Here is a 24614-nt window from a genome sequence, read left to right on the forward strand (position 1 = left end):
AGTTTTCTTTTCAGAACTGTTATCTCAGTTTAGCAGCATTTGCATCTTTGTTGGTTTAACTTTAAGCCCTGGCTTTCTCCTGCTGAAAGCTTACAGTCATACGCACGCTTCTAATATTGTCCCACTGTAGATCTTTGTGTGTTTGTGCTCGGGCGATTGACATGACCCAGACAGCACTTCCACATTCCACAGGATTTAGTGAATGTGCACAAATCAATTGTCTTCTTCAAAGAGCATCCTAAAAATGCCCAATGCTTGGCATCAAGCCACGACTTCATGCGGATTCTTCCCTTCCTCAGGGCCACATTCTCCTGTAATATATTAATTTTTTCAGGCCTACATAAGAGGAAAGAGTGCCGTATTTCCTAACACCAATGAGTGTGCCTCTTTTTTTGGTATGTTCAGTGAAGCCAAGAGCAGTGGCCCCACTTCAGCTCCTCTTTCCATTGCTGTCTCAGAGCAAAGGAAATATCTTCAAAGTTGTCCTCTGCTAAATGCACTCTGAGAGACAAATACGGATGGGTTTTCTTGTTGGCTGACCCATGGTTTAAGAGAGCTGGGGCTGGTCTAGGTCCTTCCTCCTGTGTCTTTGGAGGGGAGTGATCTGGATGATGTTTGTAGTCCTGTTCAGCTCCATACCATTTTGACTTAGTTCATGAACTCCCTGTCTGGGAGGAAAGCTCACCACCTGGTCTAACCCTCTGACCTCCTGGTGCCCGTGGCTTTTCTTCTGCTTTCTCCTTCTGGCCCCATATTGGCTTATGCACCTTGCCTATGATTAAAGATTAATGAACACCCCATTGGCTTCCAGATAATCCAAGCTTCATCTGCTGTAATGTTGCTGATTATACCATGTAAGTGATCCTCTGAGGAAGGAGTGCTGTTGTCATCCTTTTCTCTACAGTCGGTACAATCTGGTTGGATTCTTGTGTTCACTTCCAAATATTATGCATTGTCTTGGCTTGTGTGTGTTTCCCCACAGTATGCATAGTGACTCTACTGGTTTTTGTGGAGTCTAACTTTAATCTTCCCATGCCCTTACATCTCAGATCTCTTCTCTTGTGCTACAGTGGGGTCTCAATGAGCTCTGCAGTCCCAGCTTGACACTGGTGACTTTCTTTTCTCGGCAAATTCAAACAGCTTTGTCAAAGGATAATAAAGTGGTTCCCACTTGCCAGCTTCTGAAGTTTTTTCCCCCAGCCTAACAGCCATCTGGCCTCTCTGTAGCATCTTCATCAGATTCCAACATCCCAGTTTTGAATTTTCTGCGTTTTTAATGACGATCTGATCCATTGATTCTTTTGAACAAGGGACCTATCCTTTTGTACCTCTGGTAAACTCATTCCTCATATGCTGTGTTTTTATGTGAAATACAGAATTTATTACATTTCTCTCCTACGCTTTCACATCTTGATTAGATGAAAAATGTTAAAAACAACAAGTATTTCAAGATGGTCTATTGTTAGACAGAAAGGCTGCCTTCTGATATCAGTCTTCCTTGTTGCTGGCTCTCGTTGTCAGTAGCTCCAGAAGGCTGTGCTATTGAAACTGTGTCCCGTTAGCCATATTTTCTAAAAAATTACAACTCATTTTTCTAGTTAGGATATTTTCTTACAGCATTTTATTCATACACCTTCACTGCACAGTGACTCACCAGGATAGCATGAGACTCTGAGTAATGCTCCCTGCACAGCTGGCCCATGTCAGCCTTCTCAACTGCGTGATTCATTTTGTGGACGCTGCACGGTGAGACCTGGCTGGCCGACTCCACAGGAGCCTACAGTGCTCTCTGTTCTCCTTGAAAATGCTTTGGCTTTGACTCTGCAGGTGCTGGCAGGACAGGGCCACAGAAGAGGTGAGCACCAGTGGCTTTGTGCCTGGATCAGTCTAGCGGGCTGATCTGCAAGTGCAAGGCAGCTTGTCTGTCTGTCTATCATTTCTGTCTTTAGCTGGGAAACAAGCTGCAGCAGCAGCAGCTGGTGGGGCCAGTTGTTCCCCTCCCCTTCCAAGTTCGACTCTCCAGCTGGGTGAAGAGGGTGCAGCTCTCCCCTGTGTTTGCATCAAGGTCATCGTCTAAGGATCTCCGTCTTTCATTTTCCATGCCTTTTTACCTTGGATAGCCACTTGTCCTGTTCAAAGGAATTATAAAATGATACCGCTATTTTAAGTTAATAAAGAAGTCTGATTAGGTTATACCTAACATGCTGTTATCATTATGAGTAGTCATCCAAAGACAGAAAATGAGGGTCCAAGGTCAATATTTTGCAAAAGCAGAATCATGCATCTCAAGGGCTTCATTTCCAGTTAAAACCAGCACGGGAAGTTCAGAGTCAGGTAACACTACGTAGCATATAGCTTTTGTACTGCACTGTTGATCCCAAAGGACCCTTCAGATTGCATGTAACCACTGCGGGATTTTTATCAACAGATGACGTGATCATAGATGGCATAAATGGTCAGTGTTTGACAGAGCAGTGAGAATTGGACATGCTTTGTCTGTAGTGCACTGGAGCTGGGCCTGAGTGACACTGAGTCACAGCTGTGAACGGACATATCCCACCTTTCCCGGTGTGTAACTGTGTATGCATTTGCAGTCCCTTCTCCTGTTGGACCTGGAGCTCCACATCTTTTCCTTCTCCTTGTGTTTTTTTGCTGCGAAGTCTGTGGCTGCGCCAGCAGTCGTGGCCTGCAGGTTCTGCCAGCAGCTGCTCTCGCACTGGGTTGCTGATTTGAGCAAGTCACTGTCTCACGTTGTCCCTTGCAGTCATGGCAGCGGCAATGATTCCTGTCCCTTGTCTGTTGTGCCTCTCAGCGAATGGCTGCAAAAGCTCCAGTGCCCTGGCCTGGCGGGGGGTGGGGGGGGGAGCGGGCACTGGGGGCGTGTGGGAAATTGGATATGACAGGCAGACCTGTAGCATATGTGCTTGATGAGAAGCGGGGTTTGTAGAACCTGGAGCCCCTAGAAGCCAGACTGTAGCTAGAACATCTCTGCACAGGCAGGTTCAGGCAGGCCTGAGCTTGGGCTGGGGCTCCTGGGTGGATGGGGAGAGGGGCTGCGGCTGGGAGCCCTCATGGTGCGGGGCAGGACCTGGCACATCGGCTCCCCACTGTGTCGCAGGGCTCAGTGAATACTTGCTAATGTTCTTCTTTGAAACTGTGGTATTTCTGATGAGGAATTTATAAGATGGCCTGTACAGCAAACGTGCTACGTGCACAGTAGTGTTGTAAATCGATTTATGCATCTTTTGGCTTCTGGAGGATCCATTGCAAAGAGGGGAAGTACCGCAGCTTTTACCAGTGGCTGAATGAGCCCGTCCCTGGCTGGGAGCCGCGTTCTGCCCTCCTCCACCCCTACAGACACCAGCTTTCAGCTGTGCAAAGTCTCGGCAAGGATCCCACAGATGTCAGGCCCCCATATGGCTGTTTCCTAATACGGGATGTTTTTTCCAACAAACTCTTTAAATAAGTGATGCACAGTTTTGACAGATCTGTCTGGTTCCATAAGCTAAACGACAGTACCGAATGCATGAGAAAGCACAAAGAAGATAAACAGCCTGACCGTGCACTGTCTTGCACCTTTTGCATTTGGGAGTAAATGATTATTACGTAAGATTTAAAGCACTGGAGACTAAATTTCTCTAGTCCTGTCAGATGGCTTGTGTTTAATTTGAGGGCGCAGACACAGCAATGCCCTTCTGAATGCTGCAGGAGTTGACCCAGGCTGAGATATCCCCGTAGTGGAAATGTATGCCCTTGCACTGCTTGATTGCACATAGGCTGGTAATGGACAGTTAGGTTTCTGTCTTTTATGTGGTTGATTTTAATATTCTGTATATTTATTTCTAGATACTGTTAGAAGTTGTGTAGCAAAGTTGTTCTTCAGCTGTCCTCTGAAGGGCCATTATTGCCTGTACAGTAAATCCAGTTTTACCCTCATCAGCCGGCAGCCTCCGCTGTGGATCCATATCATGTTCCTCTTTCAGCAGGTGTGTGTAATACAAATTAGTGGCACCTCTCTATTGTTAACTTTGTACTTGGAAAAAATGTTTTAATGGTTAATCTCTTTAAATATGCTTCTAACCCACAGTGCTTTGTGACCCTTGTGATTTCTCAGAAAGTCATTATAGTAGGTTGAAGTGATTTCGCAGTTTATACGTTTTTATATTTCTATTAAATGAAACAAATTCAAACTGTCTGGAGAGCTTACAAAGTCTGGGGGTAAAAAAGTGGGACCAAACTTTATTGTCCTTATTCAGGCAAAACTTCCAGTAAGTCCCAGGTGCCTTTCAAATGAGCAGGAGCATTGCAGTGGATTTGTAGGAGACCAGAATCAACCCCAAGGCTGCAGGTGGAGATGCAGCACCCACTGTGATTTTTTTTTACTGCAGAAGTTTTGTCTGAGCAGGATTTGCAAATCTGATCAGTGCTGTTCTCCTATCAACCCTAAAGCTATTTTCTCACGTTTAATACCGTTTCCAAATACAGCACAGTATTTGGACATATGTGGAATTTCCTAATAGGTTACAAATAGTATGAAATTGTAAGAGAAAACCCTACATTTACACTTCAAGATGAAACCGATGGCTTTTGTGTTAAAATAGTAAGGTTCAGTTTCTTAACCTATGCAGAGCCATTCACCACAGTTCATCCCACCCTAATGCAACCTTAGAAATACAAAGGATTTATCTGAAATTTAAAACATGCATGGCCAGTTATGCTGTGAATTTAACAGCTCAAATCACTCTTCCCTGTGTTTGCTCCTAGAAATAAATACAAGAAATGTTTTTAAAAAATGCAGGTCAGTAGGAGTATTTGGGTGCTTCAGTACAAGAAGTGGTCTCCATGGCTTCAGAGGTGCTTGTGTGACCTGTTTGTGGGGACGGGGGCTTTGCTGTAGATGAGGAATGACGATGGTCAGGAGCCAAGCTGAGAGGTGGTCAGGGAAGGAGAGGACAGTGACAGAGCAGAAAAAAGGAAGCAAAGAAGAGCAGAGGCAGAAACAGGGGTAAGAAGACAATATGAAAGGTTGAAAATAAAGGAGGTGAATTACTCTGTAAATGAAAACCTGAAGAAAGAGGTTGAATTTTAACAGGACCTAGAGAGAATAAATAAATAATGTTATGAATGTATCATTTTATTCCTGATGAGAGGAAAGCAGATGTTGAAAAATATGGACAAAAGTACTAAAATGCACAAAAACGAGAAAAGAGGAGCAGAAGCAGAGGAGACGGGTGGCAGAGCTGGCACGCCTCGCTCCTCGCTGCGCAGCCTTCGCTGCCTCTGCCTCTGGATTTTAACACAATGACCTCTGCTCTGTCTGTGGTTCATGGTTTGAATCAGTTGCACTGACAATTTAATCATTGATCCACCTTTAATCCCTGGTGCCTAGCCTTTTCATGATACATTTTTCATTGAAAAACCTCTGCCTTTAACCCCTTCCCACATTACTCTGAATTTGGCCCTGCCAGTTCCATCTTTTATCAGGACTATTGAGCTTTGCACAGTTCCCAGCTCATAGGGGCAATATTACTTTCCTTCCCCATTCCTCTGCACTCAAGTGCCCATTGCCCCCCTTCCCCATCCCCACGTGCCCCTGCTGGGTCCTGCTGCCTTTGGACGCTGCCCCCAGGCACTGGTCCCCCCGTTTCCCGTGGCTTTCCCTGCCCAGGGCTGGGTAATTGCATTTGTTGCACTGCAGCTACTCTTTCTGAAGCTTTGCTTTTACTCCCTACAGTCTTGCTAGTTTGCTCCGGCTGTGCTAGTGCTACCCCTGGCCCTGGGCTCCCGTGCCAAGGAGCCCCCAGCAGAATCCCCCTGAGCTGCTGGGGCCAGGCTTGAAGCAATGCAGTTCAGTTTGTGTCTTTGCAAACATGCTGTAAACACAGCACTTAATATGCTTTTTTTATGGGGAAAAAAAGTTCCTCTTGTGTTGCACCGAGTGTTCGAGCCTGCTGTGCATCAGGATGGTGTTTAATATCAGATAATTTATGGTTTTGTTTTGTTCAAAATCCTAAAGCTTTTAAGTACTGGATGTATAACTATTATTAAATTAAATACAGGGTGCTAAATTCAGCCCTGGGATAATGTTATTTAAGCCTGTGAAATTGTACAAGAGAGAAATTTGACATAAAATGTATTTATAGTGTGTTAATAATGAGTTAAATAAAAGGCTGGTGATAAAAATGTAGTTTTCAGCAGGTCTGTCATAGATTCACAGGCGACTAATAAGTGGTTTCTGAAGATTTCAATACCAGTTACCATATTTTTATTCCTTTTTTGCCAGTCGCTCCATATTGTTTGACATTGCATTCTGCAAAAGGAAAAGCGAGAAGAGACACGTTTTCTTAGGCCCCCTGAACAGATTTTTAATTTCATGACCCTGCTTTCTATTTAATTTTGAAAATATTAGTGAATAGTTATATCATGTTTTGGAACCCTTGGATGGAAGTTGTGAAACAGCAGGGCAGTAGGAAGAGAAGCGTATGTCAGTGGAGATCTGAGAAATTGTCTTACAGTTAAGTGACGATTAACAAAAGGAACAAAATTCGAATAAGGGGTGACGTTAGAGAGTTTATTCAACAGACAGGATGCTTAGTTTCACAGATTCATTCATTAAAATAATTCTCTAATGCTATATGATTTATGGCTTAATTTCCCTCATCAGGCGGGACAGCGTCACGCTGCTGTGGTAGCACCAGTGAGCAAGGGGCTGCCTGATGTGTCCCTTTCTAACACCTTCCCTAGAGTCGCTCAGAAATTTGCCAAACACGAACTAATTGGGCTGCCATTTTCTTGTGGCAGGTGGCTGCCTGGAGCTGACTGCTGCTCCCTTTTAATTTGGACAAAATGATCCGGCTGTTTCTGACAGCTTAGCTGGAAAAAATGCATTGCCTCAGCCACAATAAAAATTCCTGGTTGCGTCTTACTAAAGTGTGTCTGTGTCAGTTGGATGCCAGACAGTGAGATTAGGATTGTTGGGTTTCTGCTTAGAGAGAGAAGGAGGAACGTCCATCCAGAAAACCTACGTTAAGCGGACATTGTTCATATTGTGAAATCAAATACTTGAAACATGGAAAATCAGATTTGCTTGTGCACTCTTAACTTGGCTCCTGCATGCAAATGCATTTTTTAATTACAAGATCATGTAGCAGATATAGTAGAGTCAGAAATGCTAAGCTGTCTCAGCTGCAGTAGTGTTCTTGTAAGATTGACCGTGTGAAGTTTATACAATGAAATACTTAACACTGTTGAAATACTAGAATAATTCAAGGCAGCATAAGGTTGTATCCTTGGTGTCCTTTGAAATAGGGAGCTTTGGAGGTGAGAGCACCCAACCCAACACAGGTTTCATCTTGTTTTGTGAATGTTCAGGGGATGAAAATTCCTGTACACTGCCAGCAAAATGTGTGTTGAACATGTTCTGTGGAGTTTTTTTTCTCTTGCATTTCATCCCCCTGTCTCTTCAGCGCAGTCGCAAACATTGCACTGTTACTCTTCCCTGCACAAGGACCAAGAGCTGCAGTCAGGCCCAAATAAACATATACAAACCTGCAGCGGTGCTAAGCATCTCTTCGTATTAACTGGTAAATGACATGTCTTTTCCAAAAAGATGCATGTCACTGAGATCTACACCTGGTTCACAGAGGCCAGGGCTGCTAACATTTTGATAAACTAGCATTTCAATACAAAAATGACATGCAAGTTGCTATGCGTAGTGGTAGTTGATAGATAATCTTTGGTGAGCCACAGACCTTAAAGACATGTAATGTACAATAAAAAAAGCCCCAAAGGAAATGAAATATTTGAGGATTTATCTAACTGTGTGCATATTGATCCATCGTAACTCCTTACAAAGAAATGAACTAGTCCCTGGTTATTCGCATGGCTGTCCTACTGTAAGAGCAAGATGCTTTTTGTTAACGGCCAAGTAAAAAATGCTTGAAATCCTGTTTTCAACATTTTCTTCAGAGCTTGTTTGCAGAACCTTTGTCCATACAGAGTAATTCTGTGCAAGTCCTTAAGGCCCTGTGGGAGAAGACACAGCTCAAGGGGACGCACAGTTTTGAAACTGCCATGATCCAGTCTACATTTCCACACCAAAAGGTAAGCCTTTTTTTTCTCAGAAAAAAAATAGAACTTTGCCCTGACTTTTAGAACAGCTGTACAAAGACCTTTACAACAGCTACAGCAAGTCTTTGCTGTGCTCAAATCGTGAAAAACAAAACCCCTTTCCCTGCCCCTTCCCCTTCTTTGCCTTAGCTCTGTTGTCTTCCGAGCATTTGCACTTACTGCCATGCCAAGTTCTCTTCTTCTGGATGGCCATATGGTGATCCATAGTGCGTGCCTCTGACCTCCCTGTTATATGAAGCACTCGGCTTACGGGGATGTTGAAAAATGTTCACGAGCCATTATATAAAAAATAGAACTTTGCCCTGACTTTTAGAACAGCTGTACAAAGACCTTTACAACAGCTACAGCAAGTCTTTGCTGTGCTCAAATCGTGAAAAACAAAACCCCTTTCCCTGCCCCTTCCCCTTCTTTGCCTTAGCTCTGTTGTCTTCCGAGCATTTGCACTTACTGCCATGCCAAGTTCTCTTCTTCTGGATGGCCATATGGTGATCCATAGTGCGTGCCTCTGACCTCACCTCCCTGTGAAGCACTCGGCTTACGGGGATGTTGAAAAATGTTCACCAGCCATTATATTTTCAACCTCCGCAGAGGGTCCACAGTGTTGTTTTGTACTGTGCTTTGAAAGGTCTCCAGGCTTGTTCTCCACCCCCTCCTGCATGCTTCATGTGGATTGTTCCCGACGTGATGAAAACTAGTGATGCTACATATGGATTTTTTTCCTGCTCACAGTTTCAAACTCTAGATTCAGATTAGCTGCCACTGTGGACTGTTTGGCAGAACCTCCGCAGAGGGTCCACAGTGTTGTTTTGTACTGTGCTTTGAAAGGTCTCCAGGCTTGTTCTCCACCCCCTCCTGCATGCTTCATGTGGATTGTTCCCGACGTGATGAAAACTAGTGATGCTACATATGGATTTTTTTCCTGCTCACAGTTTCAAACTCTAGATTCAGATTAGCTGCCACTGTGGACTGTTTGGCAGCCACTTGGAAACCTAGTTAAACACAGACTTGGATTTTATGGAAATTATCATTGGCACATGCACTATTAGTTACCCCCATCAGTTTAAGAGATTACACTTTCAAAGCTGTTTACTGTTTCCGGGATTTCAGCGAATGCTATTTCAAAGCTACTAATCAGGCTTCTTGGAAAAGGACGCTGTAGGATTGTAAAACAAATACCTGTTTATTCCTGAACACCTCCATCCAGCTCAATTGGATGAAATGAATTGTCAAACATGATTTTAAAATACTCTCTCTCAGAATATTGTACGCATTAATATGTTTGATTGAATAAGATTAATTTACTAAGGTTATGGCTGATTTAAAAACAGGAGTTTTGTTAGAAACAAGTTCTGAACCCCCAAGATAATGTTGCATTGAAGTGAGAACTCCTGCTGGGGCTTGTAACAGGAGTAGGGGATCCCCACATCTGAGACCCATCTTATGGGCCAGTTTTACTTAGACATAGTGGAGCTTGCACTGAGTATTTTAGCTGCTATTGAAATCCTAGCCTGACTTATCCGAAGGTATTAGAACTGCTTTTCTGTTCAGTACTGGCTTAACTTGAGTTCATGCCAAGATCTACTAGTTGAAAGTTGGAGCTGGTGGAGTGTAAAAGAGTTTGGGGTGAATAAAGAGCTTAGGGAAGAGCATGCCTTCATGGGTAGGATTAGATGTAGTGCATCATGCACACAAAGTCTACAAAACATGTCCAACACCCTAGAAATGTGATTAGTCTCCAGCGCATCGGTTGCATAATCGTACTACTGCTCAGATACTAGCATTTGGCCTATTTTGGGAACTTTCATCACTCCATGACAGTAAGAGTATCTTTGAGTTCCCAGGATAGCAGAGCTGGAAAATGAGATACTGATCTTCACTGATTTAATGAATTAAGCAGTGAATTGAAGTTTGGAAACTCCGGGAGCTGCAGATTGCCTAACAGCCTTCGGAGGCTGAAGACAGTCAGGCAGATGTAATGCATCTGAAATGGTAAAAGACTTTGAATATTCAGTCTTGGTCTCCGCAGTATGCTGCTGGATTTACTTTCTCAGTTTTGGTTTTGCTTATTAATACAGCACGTGAGTTTGTTTCTAGTGCAATTTCCATTCAGTTTACTGAGAAAAGTCCCATTGATTTTTCTGGGAGCGAGACCTAGGCCTGCTGTAAGGAAGGTTTCCTTTAGCTTTTACATTCCCCAAAAAATTCTAGCCGGAGCATTCCCGGCATGACCGAGTCCTTACTTTGCTTGACAGACTAAGCTTCTGCAGTAATCTGAAATTTTCATTTCAGAAGTTCTTCCCATTGCTAATAGAACTTTAAATATTGTGAATGATTTCACAAAATTATTGTGGTTGTTAATATTACTCCTCTGCCAGTAGTGCAGGAAGCAAAATTATGGGTGTGTGGTTGTTTCAATAAGCATAGCACTTTTAATTTAAAATATTTTGAAATCTGTTGATATAAATGCAGCATCAGCATCCTGTATTATATTTTATATTAAGTTTTATGCATCGTGTGACAGCAATGTCTGAATGCTTTATCAGAACTGAGGAACTTCTGTGGTGTGAGCACATGGGGAAGGTCTGACCCCCATCAGCCAACAGGAACCACAACAGAGTCAGTGCTGCAACCCTGCTCTGCAATTGCTCCGCTTTTGCCCTGTGACCCTGTGGCTAATCCAGAGTAAATGAATTTAGACTTTTTTTCAATATGTATTCTAAAGCATTTTGCAAACCTGGAGAAAAATCTGTTACATCAATGATTTATTCCAGAGTAAATTCTGAGAAATAGTTTCAGATCTACATCACTGTAAGTGATTTCTGAACTTGGCCCAGGATGCATGTGCGAGGAATTGCAGCGAATACCTGGCTTACAGAAAGCATGTCGTGTTTCACTGGGCAGCCTGTTCATGCCACAAAAAATATTTATACAACACGGCTTAAGATGTGCCAGAAGTAAAGCATTTCCAGATGTACAACCTTACAGATTTCCGTTTGGTTGCTTCATAGTTCTTTATCAAAGTACACGCAGGCCACATTACAAAAATTAAGTCGGTTTTGAGCTCGTTGCTGAATTCTTTGTGTTGACTCATGCTGTGTCAGAAGAGTGACATGGTGACTACTTTATGAGCCCCATGTGATGCCTTAAGAGAGTCTTTTGTTGAGCAGCGTTGCAAGAGAATAATTAACATTTTTAAGCCATTGTTAGTTCTGTTCTTCCATTTCCTTTGTTTGCTATCTCAGTTTACGCAGCAGAAAAAAGCACCAGGTTTTCACAGTGGAGTCACTGAAGTTTTCAAGATGATGGAGCATGGGGATGAGATAAATCTCTCCTCTCCAATTAGGCTTTTTCCCTGTGCTTCCCCTCCTGAAATAAGTGGCTTATTGCAGATTATTTCAAGCGTACTAGAGTACAGAGTGGAAAAGAAAGACTGATGCATTGATATTTCAGTCATACTTGTTCTCTCTCAGTCTAGAGTTGGCTCATTGCAGCCACTAAAAGATTTTTCACAGGATGGAGAAGCTCCTAGGCTTTTTGTTCAGCATGATCCACGTGCCCTTATAATGTCCTGCACAGATGCACTGAGAGCAGTACCAACGTTATTTTGCCCATTTTGTGTCCTCCCAGATGCCACAGCAGGAGGAGGATCAGGGCACGTCGGGGCAGGGCACATTGCTGGCCATGCTCTGCCCTGCCGTCCCCTGCTTGCAGGGGCATCTGCCCCTCCATCAGGAGCCCGCAGCGGGGAGGAGACCCCAGGGAGCTGGTGTCGTCTGTCCCTCCTGAGGACTCGGCTCTCCTGCCTAGGGAGGCGTCTGTTCAGGATACCACACCATGCACGAAGTATCTGAAGGGAGACAGGGAGCCTCAGACTGTCAGATCTACTACACATGGACCGGCAGGAGAAATACGGAGAGAAGCTGCACAGCACTCCTGCTACACAGCACAACAGCCAGCTAAATTCCTCAAATGTATAGAATTCCTCTTTGGAGGAAAATAAGAACTTCAGCAATGTATAAAGAGCAATTACAGAGCAAAATAATCAAGTTTTACCTGCAATCCCCAGTATAAGCCAGTTTTAGCTTGCTGGGGCAGGGCAGCCCAGCAGCCGACTGTACAGAGGTACAGATGCAGCCCTGACCCCGGCGAGCAGGCACACAAGGCATAAGGAATTGCACAGCTGAGCGTTACGAGGGAGCCCACCAAGGCAGCCAGGGAGTGCAGGGGACCCCTCTGCTGCAGCCTGGCTGCTTATCTCCCATGCGAGGACGGAGAGAAGAGCTGGGCTGTGGGGCTGCTGCCCTGCAGCACCCTCTTGCAAACAAAGCCAGCGTGTGTCCGGGACCTTTGTCCTGTGATCATTGTCTTCCCATGTGTTGTGAAGCCCATTTCTATGCATGTTCCTGCTGGAAAGGGAAGAAAATCTTTGTCGTTTGGAGCTTCTCAGGTGATGTGAGTCATGCTCCCCACTCTGCCTTGCCATCCTTCTTCCAGACAGCCTAAAATCCATCAGGAGATGGCCTCCAGCGTGCAGAGGGTGGGGGCACCTGAGATCCCCTGTTAAGTTAAAACTTGACGTTTGGCTCAGCTGAGCTTGTTATCCAGGGTGATGGCCAGAGGTCTGAAGTCGTCTCAGGTGTTTCACTTCTTGTGAAAACAGACATTTCCTGGCCATTTTCCGGGTTGAAAGAGGCTGGGGAGGAGAGAAACCGTGCTGCCGGGTCTTCTTGAGCCAGCCGGCCTCCTGCTCCCTCTCCTTTGCTAAAGCTTGTCTGAAAAGGCCCGAATCAAACAACTCCATCCTTTGCACAGCCTTGTTCAGTGTGTTGAACTAACGTCCCTGGCAAGGGATGGTATTTTCCCCACGGACTGCGTAAATCTGTGTTTTCTTTGGGCTGCTGCGTGCAGTGTTGCAGATCTGTGAAGACTCCACGCAAATTAATAGGAGTGTTTTCTGAACGGTCCTGGCAATTCCCTTTCTGTTTGCAGTGAGTAACTTGATTGCTGTTATTTAACACCAACGTTTGCTTAAGTGGGAGATCACAATCTGTTTTAAAATTAAATAACAGGGTTTAAAATATACTGAATTATACAGTGTTACTAATTGCCTCAAAAACAGTACCCTCTGGCTTTTCTCATACTTGAAGCTGCAAGTATGCTTTCTGTAGGTTTCTTTGATCAAGTCAGACATTCAGTTTACTTTGCAGATGCGTAATCCTTACTTCACTGGCTTGTCACTGGCAGAATAACATCACATTTACCTGGGTGTGTTTTGTGTGAGATAAATCAGCCCTGTTGTTGCTGGGTTTTTCGAAATGTTCCTATTAACATTCACATTAAACATTTGTGTTAGTGCTTCTCATAGGCGGCTGGGTTCAGAGCCTCTATTCTTTCTTTAAAAAAAGAAAAAATAAAAATAAAGTGGTCCCCAGCCACTAACTCTTGCTCTGATGGGGGATCCGGTTGGACAGGAGGAAGTCCCAGCACTGTAGTCTGTTAGCAGAGACCACTACCTTGTAGGGCATTGAAAAAAATCCTGAGAGAGGGCTGGAGGTAATCAAGGTGGTTCAGCTGGTGGGAAACATGCTGGGCAGGACTGCTGAGCACACTGCTGGCAGCAGTGTTGAAGAGGCAAAAAAAACCCCAGACCAGTCCTCTGCCTCCTACAGACATATATATATATTAGTTGCTACTGATGATAGAGATAGAGATACATCCTGCTTAGAGCGTTCACCCTGGCAGGTTGTTTGCCCACAGGATACACATGGAAGAGGACACTCGTCGGTGCCCACTGTGCATCCCTCTGTGATTTCGGACTACAAGCTGTTAACCGTGGAGCGGTTCACCTTGTGAGTGAGTTTGGTTTTTCTCATTATTGGCCTAGGACCTGGACCATGTGCAGATGCACCTGGAAGAAGTGAGGTTCTTTGATTTATTCGGCTACAGCGAGGAAGCGGGAACTTGGCAGTGCTTCATGTGCAATAACCCTGAAAAGGCAACAGGTAAGTGGTCTGCCTTTGTCACTGGTGGGCTATGCGTGGTGGTGGAGCTGTTGTGGGTGGGGGATGGAGCAAAGCTCACAGATAATGCTGTGTGTCTGGTGATGGTGGCAGAGGTTGGGGAAAAGGGAAAGCAAACTTTCCAGCATAGCACAGGCAGTGTCTATCTTAGTTGGAATTCTCCATTAAACTCCTCTCGTCTCAGCATCTCTGGTGAGACAGTGTCAAGCACAAAGCTTATTTGGTGTATGCTTAGAGGGATACAATCCAAAATTAACGTAGACTCATAAATCTGCATGACTACTAACCCCTGGGGAGTGGGAGGGATCTGCACCCATCTTGCAGTGTCCACATAAAGGAGCTGCATCTGCTGGACTGTGTCCCAGGTCCTCTGGAGACTGCACAGATGCCACATGTCAGGGGACATTGGCCTAGATCCTACACCCAATTCATGTCATCTTTGTTCTCAGAATTATTTGCTTTAATATAATTGAATCCATAGTATGCGTTGTCTTAGGAACAAGGCAATGCTTAAGAACAGCCATAATACTTCAGCTATATTAGAAAACAGGGTGAGTGGAAAATACACTTTTTCTCAGGTAAAAGATTCTAGTGACCTTTTTTTTTGAAGCCTTCTGATACCCGTGTGTTTTAGATCAGCATACTGAAATTCGGAGGAATGGCCTTTTTCTTAGATGTTTTTTGCCACTGTCCTGGTTTCGGCTGGGATAGAGTTAATTTTATTTCTAGTAGCTGGTATAGAGCTGTGTTTTGGATTTAGCATGAGAATAATGTGATAACACACTGATGTTTTAGTTGTTGCTGAGCAGTGTTTATACTAAGTCAAGGACTTTTCAGCTTCCCATACTCTGCCAGCGAGAAGGTACACAAGAAGCTGGGAGGGAGTATAGACAGGACAGCTGACCCAAACTGGCCAAAGGGATATTCCATACCATATGATGTCATGCTCAATATATAAGTCGGGGGGAGTTGGCCAGGGGGCAGCGATTGCTGCTCAGGGACTGACTGGGCGTCGGTTGGCAGGTGGTGAGCGGTTGCATCACTTGTTTTTTTCCTTTCCCTGTTTTTTTTTTTCTTTCTCTCTCTCTTGCTGTTTTACTTTCCATTACAATTTATTATTATTATTGTTGTTGTTGTTGTTGTTGTTGTTGTTGTTGTTGTTGTTGTTGTTGTTGTTGTTGTTGTTGTTGTTGTTGTTGTTGTTGTTGTTGTTGTTGTTGTTGTTGTTGTTGTTGTTGTTGTTGTTGTTGTTGTTGCTGTGTGGTTTAGTTGCTGACTGGAGTCAAACCATGACAGCCACTCTGTAAAAGCCTGCACAATTCTGGCCAAGAATTTTGCATATTTTGGGCAAACCTTTGAATAATTGGCTGTTTCAGCTATATATTTTAACAGCTAGTATCTCTTTATATTTCCTCAACCCTGAATTTAGTAAGTCTTGCAAGAGTGGCACAGCCTCTGCTGTAGGCCAGGCTGCCCATACTCATTTCATGGCTGTTTGACCATCTTCCTCCTTCCACAGCTCTCGTGGGACTCAAACACCATAAAAGAAGTAACGCTTTGAGCTGAAATTTCATCTCGGTACCATGGTCTTGCTGTGGTTTGTCCATCACATCAGTGATAGACGTATGTCAAGCTACAAGGAGAAGGAGTCTGTCTTGCTTAAAATTTCAAAGGTTAATGAAATAGCTTTGTTTTGAATTTTCAAAGACATTTAACTAGTCCAAAAAGGGGAGTGTTTGTAGCAAGCTATTGATTATGCTGGTAGGACAGCTGTATTAGAGCCAACAGACCAGATGAAGGTGGCAAAGGCAAACCTTGGGGGTGACGTGAGGCACCATTTCCTTATTGATGCCGTGGGTTTTGCTGATGACACTAGTCTGGAGTCATCAAAGGACAGCTGACACCTTGCTTCCCTGTTGCTCTCCTGCCAAAGCACCATGTCCTCCAAGGAGAGGTCTAAGAAGGGCTGGAAGCAGGACACAGTGCGGGGAGGTCCATGTGGCACAGCACTGCAGCACTGCTGCCAGGAGCACGGTGTTGGGACTGGGATCCAGACCCCACTGGTACGACCAGTATAGAGCCGGTATTTTCAAATAGAGCCAGCAATGTGCGCTCGCAGCCCAGAAGGCAAATTGTATCCTGGGCTGCATCAAAAGAAGCGTGGCCAGCAGGTCGAGGGAGGTGATTCTGCCCCTCTACTCTGCTCTGGTTGGACCCCACCTGGAGTACTGTGTCCAGCTCTGGAGCCCTCAGCATAAGAAAGACACGGACCTGTTGGAGCGGGTCCAGAAGAGGGCCACGAAAATGATCAGGGGGATGGAACACCTCTGCTATGAAGAAAGGCTGAGAGAGTTGGGGTTGTTCAGCCTAGAGAAGAGAAGGCTTTGGGGAGACCTTATTGCAGCCTATCAGTACTTCAAGGGGGCTTATAAAAAAGATGGCAGCAAACTTTTTAGCAGGGCCTGTTGCGACAGGACAAGGGGGAATGGCTTTAAACTAAAGGGGGGTAGATGTAGACTAGATATAAGGAAGAAATTTTTTACTCTGAGGGTGGTGAAGCACTGGCACAGGTTGCCCAGAGAGGTGGTGGATGCCCCATCCCTGGAAACATTCAAGGTCAGGCTGGACGGGGCTCTGAGCAACCTGATCTAGTTGAAGATGTCCCTGCCCACAGCAGGGGGGTTGGACTAGATGACGTTTAGAGGTCCCTTCTAACCCAAACTATTCTGTGATTCTATGATAAATGGGTCTGAAATGAAGGCAAACAGCAATAAAAGACTGTGACAGCAGGCAGCAATTCCCAGTGAGCTCTTCAGTACTCTTTGGTTAGTACAAGAGCTTACAAAAGTGGGGACCATCTCTGTATCACTGACAAGAGGCTCTTGAGTCTGTTTGCAGAGCACTTGAACTGGCATCTCGAGTAGGGTAAACTGTATACTGTGCCTGACACTGATGGTCTTCATGAAGTGGGAGCGCAACGGCTGCTGTGGAGTGCCTGTGGCAGGGGGGGTTTGGCATGCCGCCTCTCACTTATTCATCATTGTTTCAGGCTGGTTAAAAACCACATCGCAGTGTTGTAGGTTGTACATTTGGTGTTGCAATATCCCAGAGAGATGAGGGAGAAGGTCACGTCGCTCCCAAGGGTTCACCATTTCCCTCTAGTTGCTGTGAAAAGGCTGCAATGAAATGCATGTGCTGATCCCACTTCCCTGAGTGTGTAAATACAGTTCTCCGTTTACACACGGGGGTCAACGGAAGGGGTTAATATATTCAAAGCTCTGCCCTCCAGCCTGAGTGGTTTCCACCCAGCAGTGCAGCAGTTCTGTCCTTCCCATGAAGTGCCAGAACCCGCTCTGCATGGAGATGTACGAGTGTGGGAGCACTTGGCCAGCTGGGCGAGGGGCATCTGCCCTCATCAAGCTTGCCCAGCAGGTCCGGGTACAACTTAGACTTTCATTCCTATATGCTGGTACTTATATAGGCCCTTGTAAATTATACTGCCTCTTCTAGGAGTGGAAAAACAAATAATTTTTTTTAGATTTACCTTTTTTTCTAGCTTGTATCTGTATGATGTCAACTAAAGCCCAATGGAAAAAAATGCAGATACAGTACTAAGGTGTTAAGTGAAATGCTACTTTCTCAGCAGATGCAATAACTTGAGACTTTGCTTTCTTTTTCTCGAATACCATGAGTACTCGAGAGCATGGAGGATGCCTGGACATTTGGAAGAAGGTTTTCCCTCCTCAAGCACTGAAGGCACCGAAGGTGGTGCCTGGAGTTTGCAGGGTTATCACTGCCCACAGGTCTGCCTGCCTCTCCCCTGTTTAGAAAGGTTTTCAGCCTGTCCTCCTCCCAGCCCAGCCACTGGGCTGTCTCTGCTGCCATAGCCCAGGAGAGGAGGTAGGAGAATTTAATAAATGTCAGCATTTACAAAATCACCATTTACCCTTTGTTTTAGAGCTGGAGCTGAGAGTTCAGGGATGCCTTTGAGGATGGTCAGGAACAGGAGGAACTAGGCACAGAATATTTTTGGACTGTAACTCTCCTTTTTATGAGCAATTACTCTCTTTGTCTCAGTTGAAAGAAAATTTTATAAGAAAGGCACATTGTGAATATCATGATTTGCTTCTCAGCTCTAAAAGCCTTTAGAATCCCAAGAAAATAAAGTATTGTATGGATCATAAAAAAGCTCAGGTGTAGGAAAGGAACATGGAAGATAGTGCTCAATGGAATAAAAATCTGCAGGTGAATGACAAATTCACCTTAGTATTGGTGATGTAGAGCAGTGGCAGCTGGGAAAAGTCATACCAGAGTGGGAGACACTCCAGGGTCTTTTTGGGTTTATAAGATCTGAGACAAGAAAGAGGATTCAGAGGTCTCCTTGAATTGGTAAGAAATGTAAAGGCTGTAAAACATCTTTTATTTTCATTCCACAGTGGGACAGACCCTTTGAAATTTCAAATACTTCTGAGACAAGAAAGTAATTTCTCCCTCTCAGCAATGCTGTTTAGCAACCAAATTCTTCTTAAAGAAGGAATTCAGAGGCAAATTCTTTTTCTATTATTGTCTTTTGGTTTTTGTTAATGTTGGGGTTTGTTGCATTTTTTGGATGCCATGTTGCAAGATGCCGTTTATCCTCCAGACTTAGGAAGGCATTATGCCTTAAAGCCTCGAACTTGCCTTAGGATACCAGATCAATGATGGGTTTTTTTGGATGTAGCTGGGAGGATTTTCAGAGCTGGACTACACTTGGAGGCTGAGTTTGTGAGGAAAGAGGCAGTTACGCTTAGGCAATGCCACTCAAAGTGGCAATTAACCCAGAGAAAGTTTGAATATTTCTCATGCATTCTTCTGATTGCAAAGCATCTCTTATACAACCACACTTTTCCAGAAGTGCTGTTAAATCATCCCAAATTATTTTTTCCTGCCACCCAGGACGAGCATTCGCATAAATCCTACTCATCTGCTCAAATACACATATGTGCCCTGACAGTGTAGCTGGTCTCAGTGCTTGGAAAACCAGGCTACGCTATTTTTTTTTTTTTAAATGATGACCATTCAAGCACAGATACAAGGCATTTGAAATATTGGTAAATGCAGTGTGTGCCTCTTGTTAGGAAAAGCTGGCCTTTAAGAGCTTTATTTCAACATAACCTCCTGTATTGACAGTTGGCTTCACAAGCTCTTGCACAAAAAAATTCAGTAAAACCACTTGATAGCCGGAGAGGGAATTGCAGTACATTCCCTATTCTGGAGGCTTACAAAGAAATTGCAGTAATCCCTGTGGGCTGCAGAAAAGACATTGTGCTCATGGGCAATGATTCAGGTAAAACTGAGGGGGTTTTTATGAATTCCTCTTTAAAAAGGCAATTCACTCAGAATAGCCTACACCATATTAACTTCTGAATACATTTATCTTTTGCTAGCAGTGGTGATTATCTAGTGAACTGAAATATCCCAGCTATAATGCTTGCTTGAAAATTATAAAAAGTGGCATTCAGTAATGTGTCCTTTCCAGGTTTTCAACAAAACCAAATGTGATGATTAATGAGAGAGATTGAATCCATATTCCCTTAGGTTAATTGCATTTATCTTTGTCCGCTTGCCACCCACACATTCCATTCTTTGAAGTTAAGAGCAGTTTATTATCATTGAGATCATTCATGATTGGACTGAATTTTTGTGGATGATTTTGTGTTTCAGCAAATGCGAGACTTAATGCTTTGGTTTTTATCTGTCTTGAGTTCGTCTTGGAAGAGTTCGGAGGGTTTTTTACTTTTTATTCAGTACCCAAACTACTTAAAGCTTGATGCATTGTAGTTCTGCAAAGAAAGCAAGATACAATTAATAGAAAATAATTCCAATGGACACTTACATCAACAGGTACTATTCAGGGTTAAATTGATTTTGGAGTTGGTGTCTCTATTGAGATGGTTTAAGAAGCAATAGAAATTATAGTAAATAATTCTTCATTCTGAGTTTGGGTAATATTTTTAGCTTTATTTTGTGTTCTGCAGAAAAAAAAGTCATGACAAATATGTAGTAAATATAACCCTTCGAATCCTTTCACTCTTTTTTTCAAGCTAAAGATCTCATCATACATGTCAGTATACCACCACACAGAGTGATTTCAAACCCAGAGATGATGTGATCACCTAGTTTGACCTTCTATAAAACAATAGTCAAAGAATCTAGTCCAATAATGCTTATATGAAGGAAATGTTTTCTCTTTGATCAGTATTACTTTTACATATTTTTCTAAAGATGTCTAAACCTGATTTTTAATAGTCAAGTGAAGGAGAACCCATGACATGCCTAAGTTGTTGCTCAGGTAATTTAACCACACTGCTAAAATGTGGGTTTATTTCTAGTCTATCTCTAAACACTGCATCACATTATGCCCTGCCCTGCTGTGCAGAAAATCTCTATTCGTAGACTTCATCATGTCACACCTTGATCTTTGCTTGGGCAAATTAAGGAGAATACACTTCATTAGTTTCCCGTGGTATGAATAATCATATGGAAGATCAAGTCTTAAATCATTCTTGTATCACTTTTCTGAAGTCTTTTAATTTGTCCTTATTCAGGCAAGGTGAAGAAATCAAAACTAGACATAATCTTCCAATAATTAATATGTGTATAAGGAATGTACACACCCCAATTGCATTGCTGATTGCATTTTTAAAAAATCTTCTAACTGCATTAGAAGTGCAGATGCTTCTTTCATATAATCCTGCTCTGCCATGGAAAGCAGTGGGGGGTCACCAGCTACTGGATTTGGTTTTGGGAAGAGTTCAGACAGAAGAGTAAAGCTCTGCGTTTCTGAGGCAGTACGGATTTACTCATGATGCCCCTTGCTAACAGAGCTCCATGCGCTTACTCCTACTTTGCACACAGCAGGCATTCAATGGCTACAGTGATGACTGAGTGAAGTCCCAATAAGGATTGGGACAGGCTCCACCAAGAAGTTTGGGGACTGAAGCTCTTGCCCTGTGAGGAGGGGCTGAGGAACAAGGGCTGGTGCAGGCATTGCTCAAGGGGGACTTCATAGTAGTCTGTCCATAACTACAAGGAGATCACCAAGAAGATAAAGCCAGGCTCTTTTCAGCAGTGTGTGGTGGGAGGGCAAGAGACAACAGGCATAAATTGGAACAAGAGAGGTTCAGACTGGCTACAAAGGAAAGCTTTCCCACCATGAGGATGATCAAGCATTGGAACAGCTTGCCTAGAGATATTGTTGAGATTTTCAAGTCCTGGATGGATAAGTTCATGAGCAACCTAGTCTGACCCCGTAGGTGACCTTGCTTTGAGCAGGAGGTTGGATGAGAGACCCCTTGAGCTCCCTTCCAGCTGAATTATTCTCTGATTCTGTGAAGTTAACCACAATGAAAATAAGCAAAAGAACTTAGAAAAATATTGGAAAAGAGCTTCATTCTTATCTTTCATAAATCTTTTTCTTTTAATCAGACCCTCAGACATACTGGCATCAGATTCATTACGACAACTTTGGAAGCTGACATCAGAATTCCCCATGGGCTTCTTTGTGGATGTACACGAGAAGTGCTCTGTTAGCACTGCTTCCAGCCACCGGGTGCTTAAAGAGAGATCAGCATTTCTTTAGTAAATCCTGTTTTTGAAAGATTTTGACCATAAAAATCCACTTTAGGCCAAAATTGCACATTCACTTCCTTTCTCATGTTGCATTCCTGACCACCAACCATCTTGGTATCTCCCGGTCCTGAACTTTTTGTGCTTTACACCTTCTTAGTTCGGGTTAAAGCATGTTCCTACTGCACTGGAATTGGTATCAAAGCCATTCCTGTGGGACCAGCAGCCAGGCAGATGCACAACACCCAACCACTGAGCAATTGTCTTTTCATAGCAAGTCCTTCGTTTGCTCTATCTAGATGTTTATACAGCTGTAATGCTCTGAAAGTCACTGTGCACATTATGAATTCTTTATTGTTATCATGTAGGAGTAAAAATTCTTTTCCTGTCCTATCTTTGTCATTTTTTATTAAAGTGAAGTTCTCTCCTTTTTCTTTTATGCACACTCCAGGAAAGCTTGCTACTTGGTGCTGCTGGTTTAAGTTTCTCAGATTCACAGCTTTTTGCTCTCTGTCTCTCACTGGGTAGACTTTATCATAGGGGTTCTGACACTTCATCTTGAGAGACGGTATGGAGCCCTGCCCTGTTATTATCACCCACATGCTACTGAGATGGTAAATTCCTGACACCAAACTGCATATTCTCATGGTGACAAAACATCCTCCACTAAGAAAGTGCACATGTGAATGGCAAATTATGGGAATGACAGGGATATTACCCTGCACATCATTAAGTTAGAAATTTGATGAGACATTTGCACAATAAGCAAAATATCAGCTTAGATGTTGTTTAAAACTAATTATAAAAATTTAAAACTTTTTATCTGTTCTCACAAATCTGACAAATTATAATGCTGATTTTATAAATGGGGAACAAAGTCACCAGAAGATAAATTGGCTGGTACAAGAGCACAAGGACTTGTACTCAGACCTGCTAGAAAGCTGCCGGCCCTATGGGATTGTCCTTTTGCTCAGCTCCCAAAGAGGAATGACTCTTAAGGATGACCATTATGGGCATCCCAGCAAATCTCAGCTGTAGAAATGCCAGATAATATCTGATACAGCCTTAGAAAGCTGTTTAGAAAGAAAAACAGCCCTTCTGTTCCCAGTACATTTCCCCCATGAAGCTGCTGTTGGCAGATGGTGTCCCCTCTAACAGGACATCAGCGCAGCCACAGGCAGAGATGACCACACGGTCCTGCTTGGGTGAAAAAGCCAAGACTCATCTCAAGTCTGATGGACCCAGTTGTTTTTTTTTAATGTGAAAAAAACCCAGCTTTTTCCTTGCTCAAAATGGATTATTATTTCCTCCAGTACTTTTTTGTTCAGTGGTGTTTGATGATATCTTGTGTGCATCTTGTTACCTGCATGAGCTGGATTTCAGCTGCTTTCTGCTCCGTTTGAACAGGGTTAGTTGTTATTAGGGAGCTTTGCCACAGGATATTGTTTCTCTTGTCTAGAAAATGGGGAGCGTGCCTATGCAGGATTTTTTTGCCATCGATTCATCGGTAGTTAATTCTATGTGTTTTATATGAGTGTAAATTCAGCATAGACCGCATGGCACAAGACTCCTTCACAAAGGCTTCTGCCCTGGACCAGTGCTTCAGAAATCCACGTCAGGGAGGCAGAGGGATGTATGGAGTTTGGGCGTTTTGGTCTGCCCTGTTTCAGTTTTCCCTGCCATAGAGCAGGGAGATTCCCTGTGGGCTTTTCCATCCCCTTCTGCACAGCCTGTTCAGCAGAGGGTTTAAAAAGCCCCACCCCAGATGTAGTATATCCAGCCCCAGATCCATCATTTTGAGTGTTGTTCCTGTGCACACCCCCAGCAGCAGACCAGGGCGTAGAGGCAGGACAGAGGCTGCCAGTGGCCACCCTCAGCAAAGAGCTATTGCAGAAGCACCACATCGCTGCATGTCATAACATCCTTATGGCAAAGGAAAACTTTAAATCCCCTCAGCTTTGCATTTTCTTGGTCCCATTTCCAGGATTTTCATATAAACTGAATATTTATTTAAAAACAGCCCCCACTCTGGCCACGCCTGTCTGAAAGGCTGGGGAGAAAAGATTGTCACTTGAGGAAATCTCTAAAACAAGTGAAAACATGTATCTGTAGTACTTCTGAGAACAATATTTAACACAATTACGAAGTTTTTTTAAGGAGCACCCTGTAAAATGTGTCTCCATCCCGTTAAAGAGCGTGTTGTGACATGGGTGCAGCCCCAAACCAGCTTCCCCGTAAATTTGTGCTATTTTGCAGTGACAAAAATTATGCAGGGAGAAAGGAAGCATCTGGTTTACTTTGTCCCGTGCCAGGCTGGGTGGTGTAACACATTGGTGCTGGCATGAAAATACACAGAAAAGAGCTGCTGCATCGAGCTAGGGATGCGGTGGGCTGCGAGGAGCAGAGCATGACCTGTTTTTATCGTGGAAATCACAGCTGCAGTTCCCCATCAAAGCTGAAACTTGGCCATCCCCCTTTTCATTCAGTCCATCTCCTTCCAAAAACTCCCTATCTACAGAGACAGAAATATTTATAGTCTTTCTCGAGGAAATTGAAATAGTACACACTGAAGACCCCCAAAGCCTGCCTCCCTGCCAATATAAACAATGCTGGTGTTGTGGTTTAACCCCAGCCAGCAACTAAGCACCACGCAGCCGCTCGCTCACTCCCCCATGGTGAGATGGGGGAGAGAATTAGAAGAGTAAAAGTGAGAAAACTCGTGGGTTGAGATAAAGACAGTTTAATAAGTAAAGCAAAAGTCACGCGCGCAAGCAAAGCAAAACAAGGAATTCATTCACTGCTTCCCATGGGCAGGCAGGTGTTCAGCCATCCCCAGGAAAGCAGGGCTCCATCACA

At 43.8% G+C, this 24614-nt stretch overlaps 1 protein-coding gene across 2 annotated transcripts in view; it reads left to right on the plus strand.

Annotated features, from left to right (window-relative positions):
- Window positions 1–24614, plus strand: part of VEPH1 (ventricular zone expressed PH domain containing 1) — an 86354-nt gene that overhangs the window by 53525 nt on the left and 8215 nt on the right. The window contains exons 9-11 of one of the 2 annotated variants that reach the window (XM_009279123.1): window positions 3847–3986; window positions 7969–8103; window positions 14015–14132. In XM_009279123.1, the coding sequence (XP_009277398.1) occupies window positions 3847–3986; window positions 7969–8103; window positions 14015–14132 (393 nt within the window). The remainder of the gene's footprint in view (window positions 1–3846; window positions 3987–7968; window positions 8104–14014; window positions 14133–24614) is intronic. The other variant, XM_009279131.1, reaches the window with a different exon arrangement.

Source organism: Aptenodytes forsteri, unplaced genomic scaffold, assembly GCF_000699145.1.
Source record: "Aptenodytes forsteri isolate BGI_AS27 unplaced genomic scaffold, ASM69914v1 Scaffold299, whole genome shotgun sequence".
In the NCBI taxonomy this organism is placed as follows: domain Eukaryota; kingdom Metazoa; phylum Chordata; class Aves; order Sphenisciformes; family Spheniscidae; genus Aptenodytes; species Aptenodytes forsteri.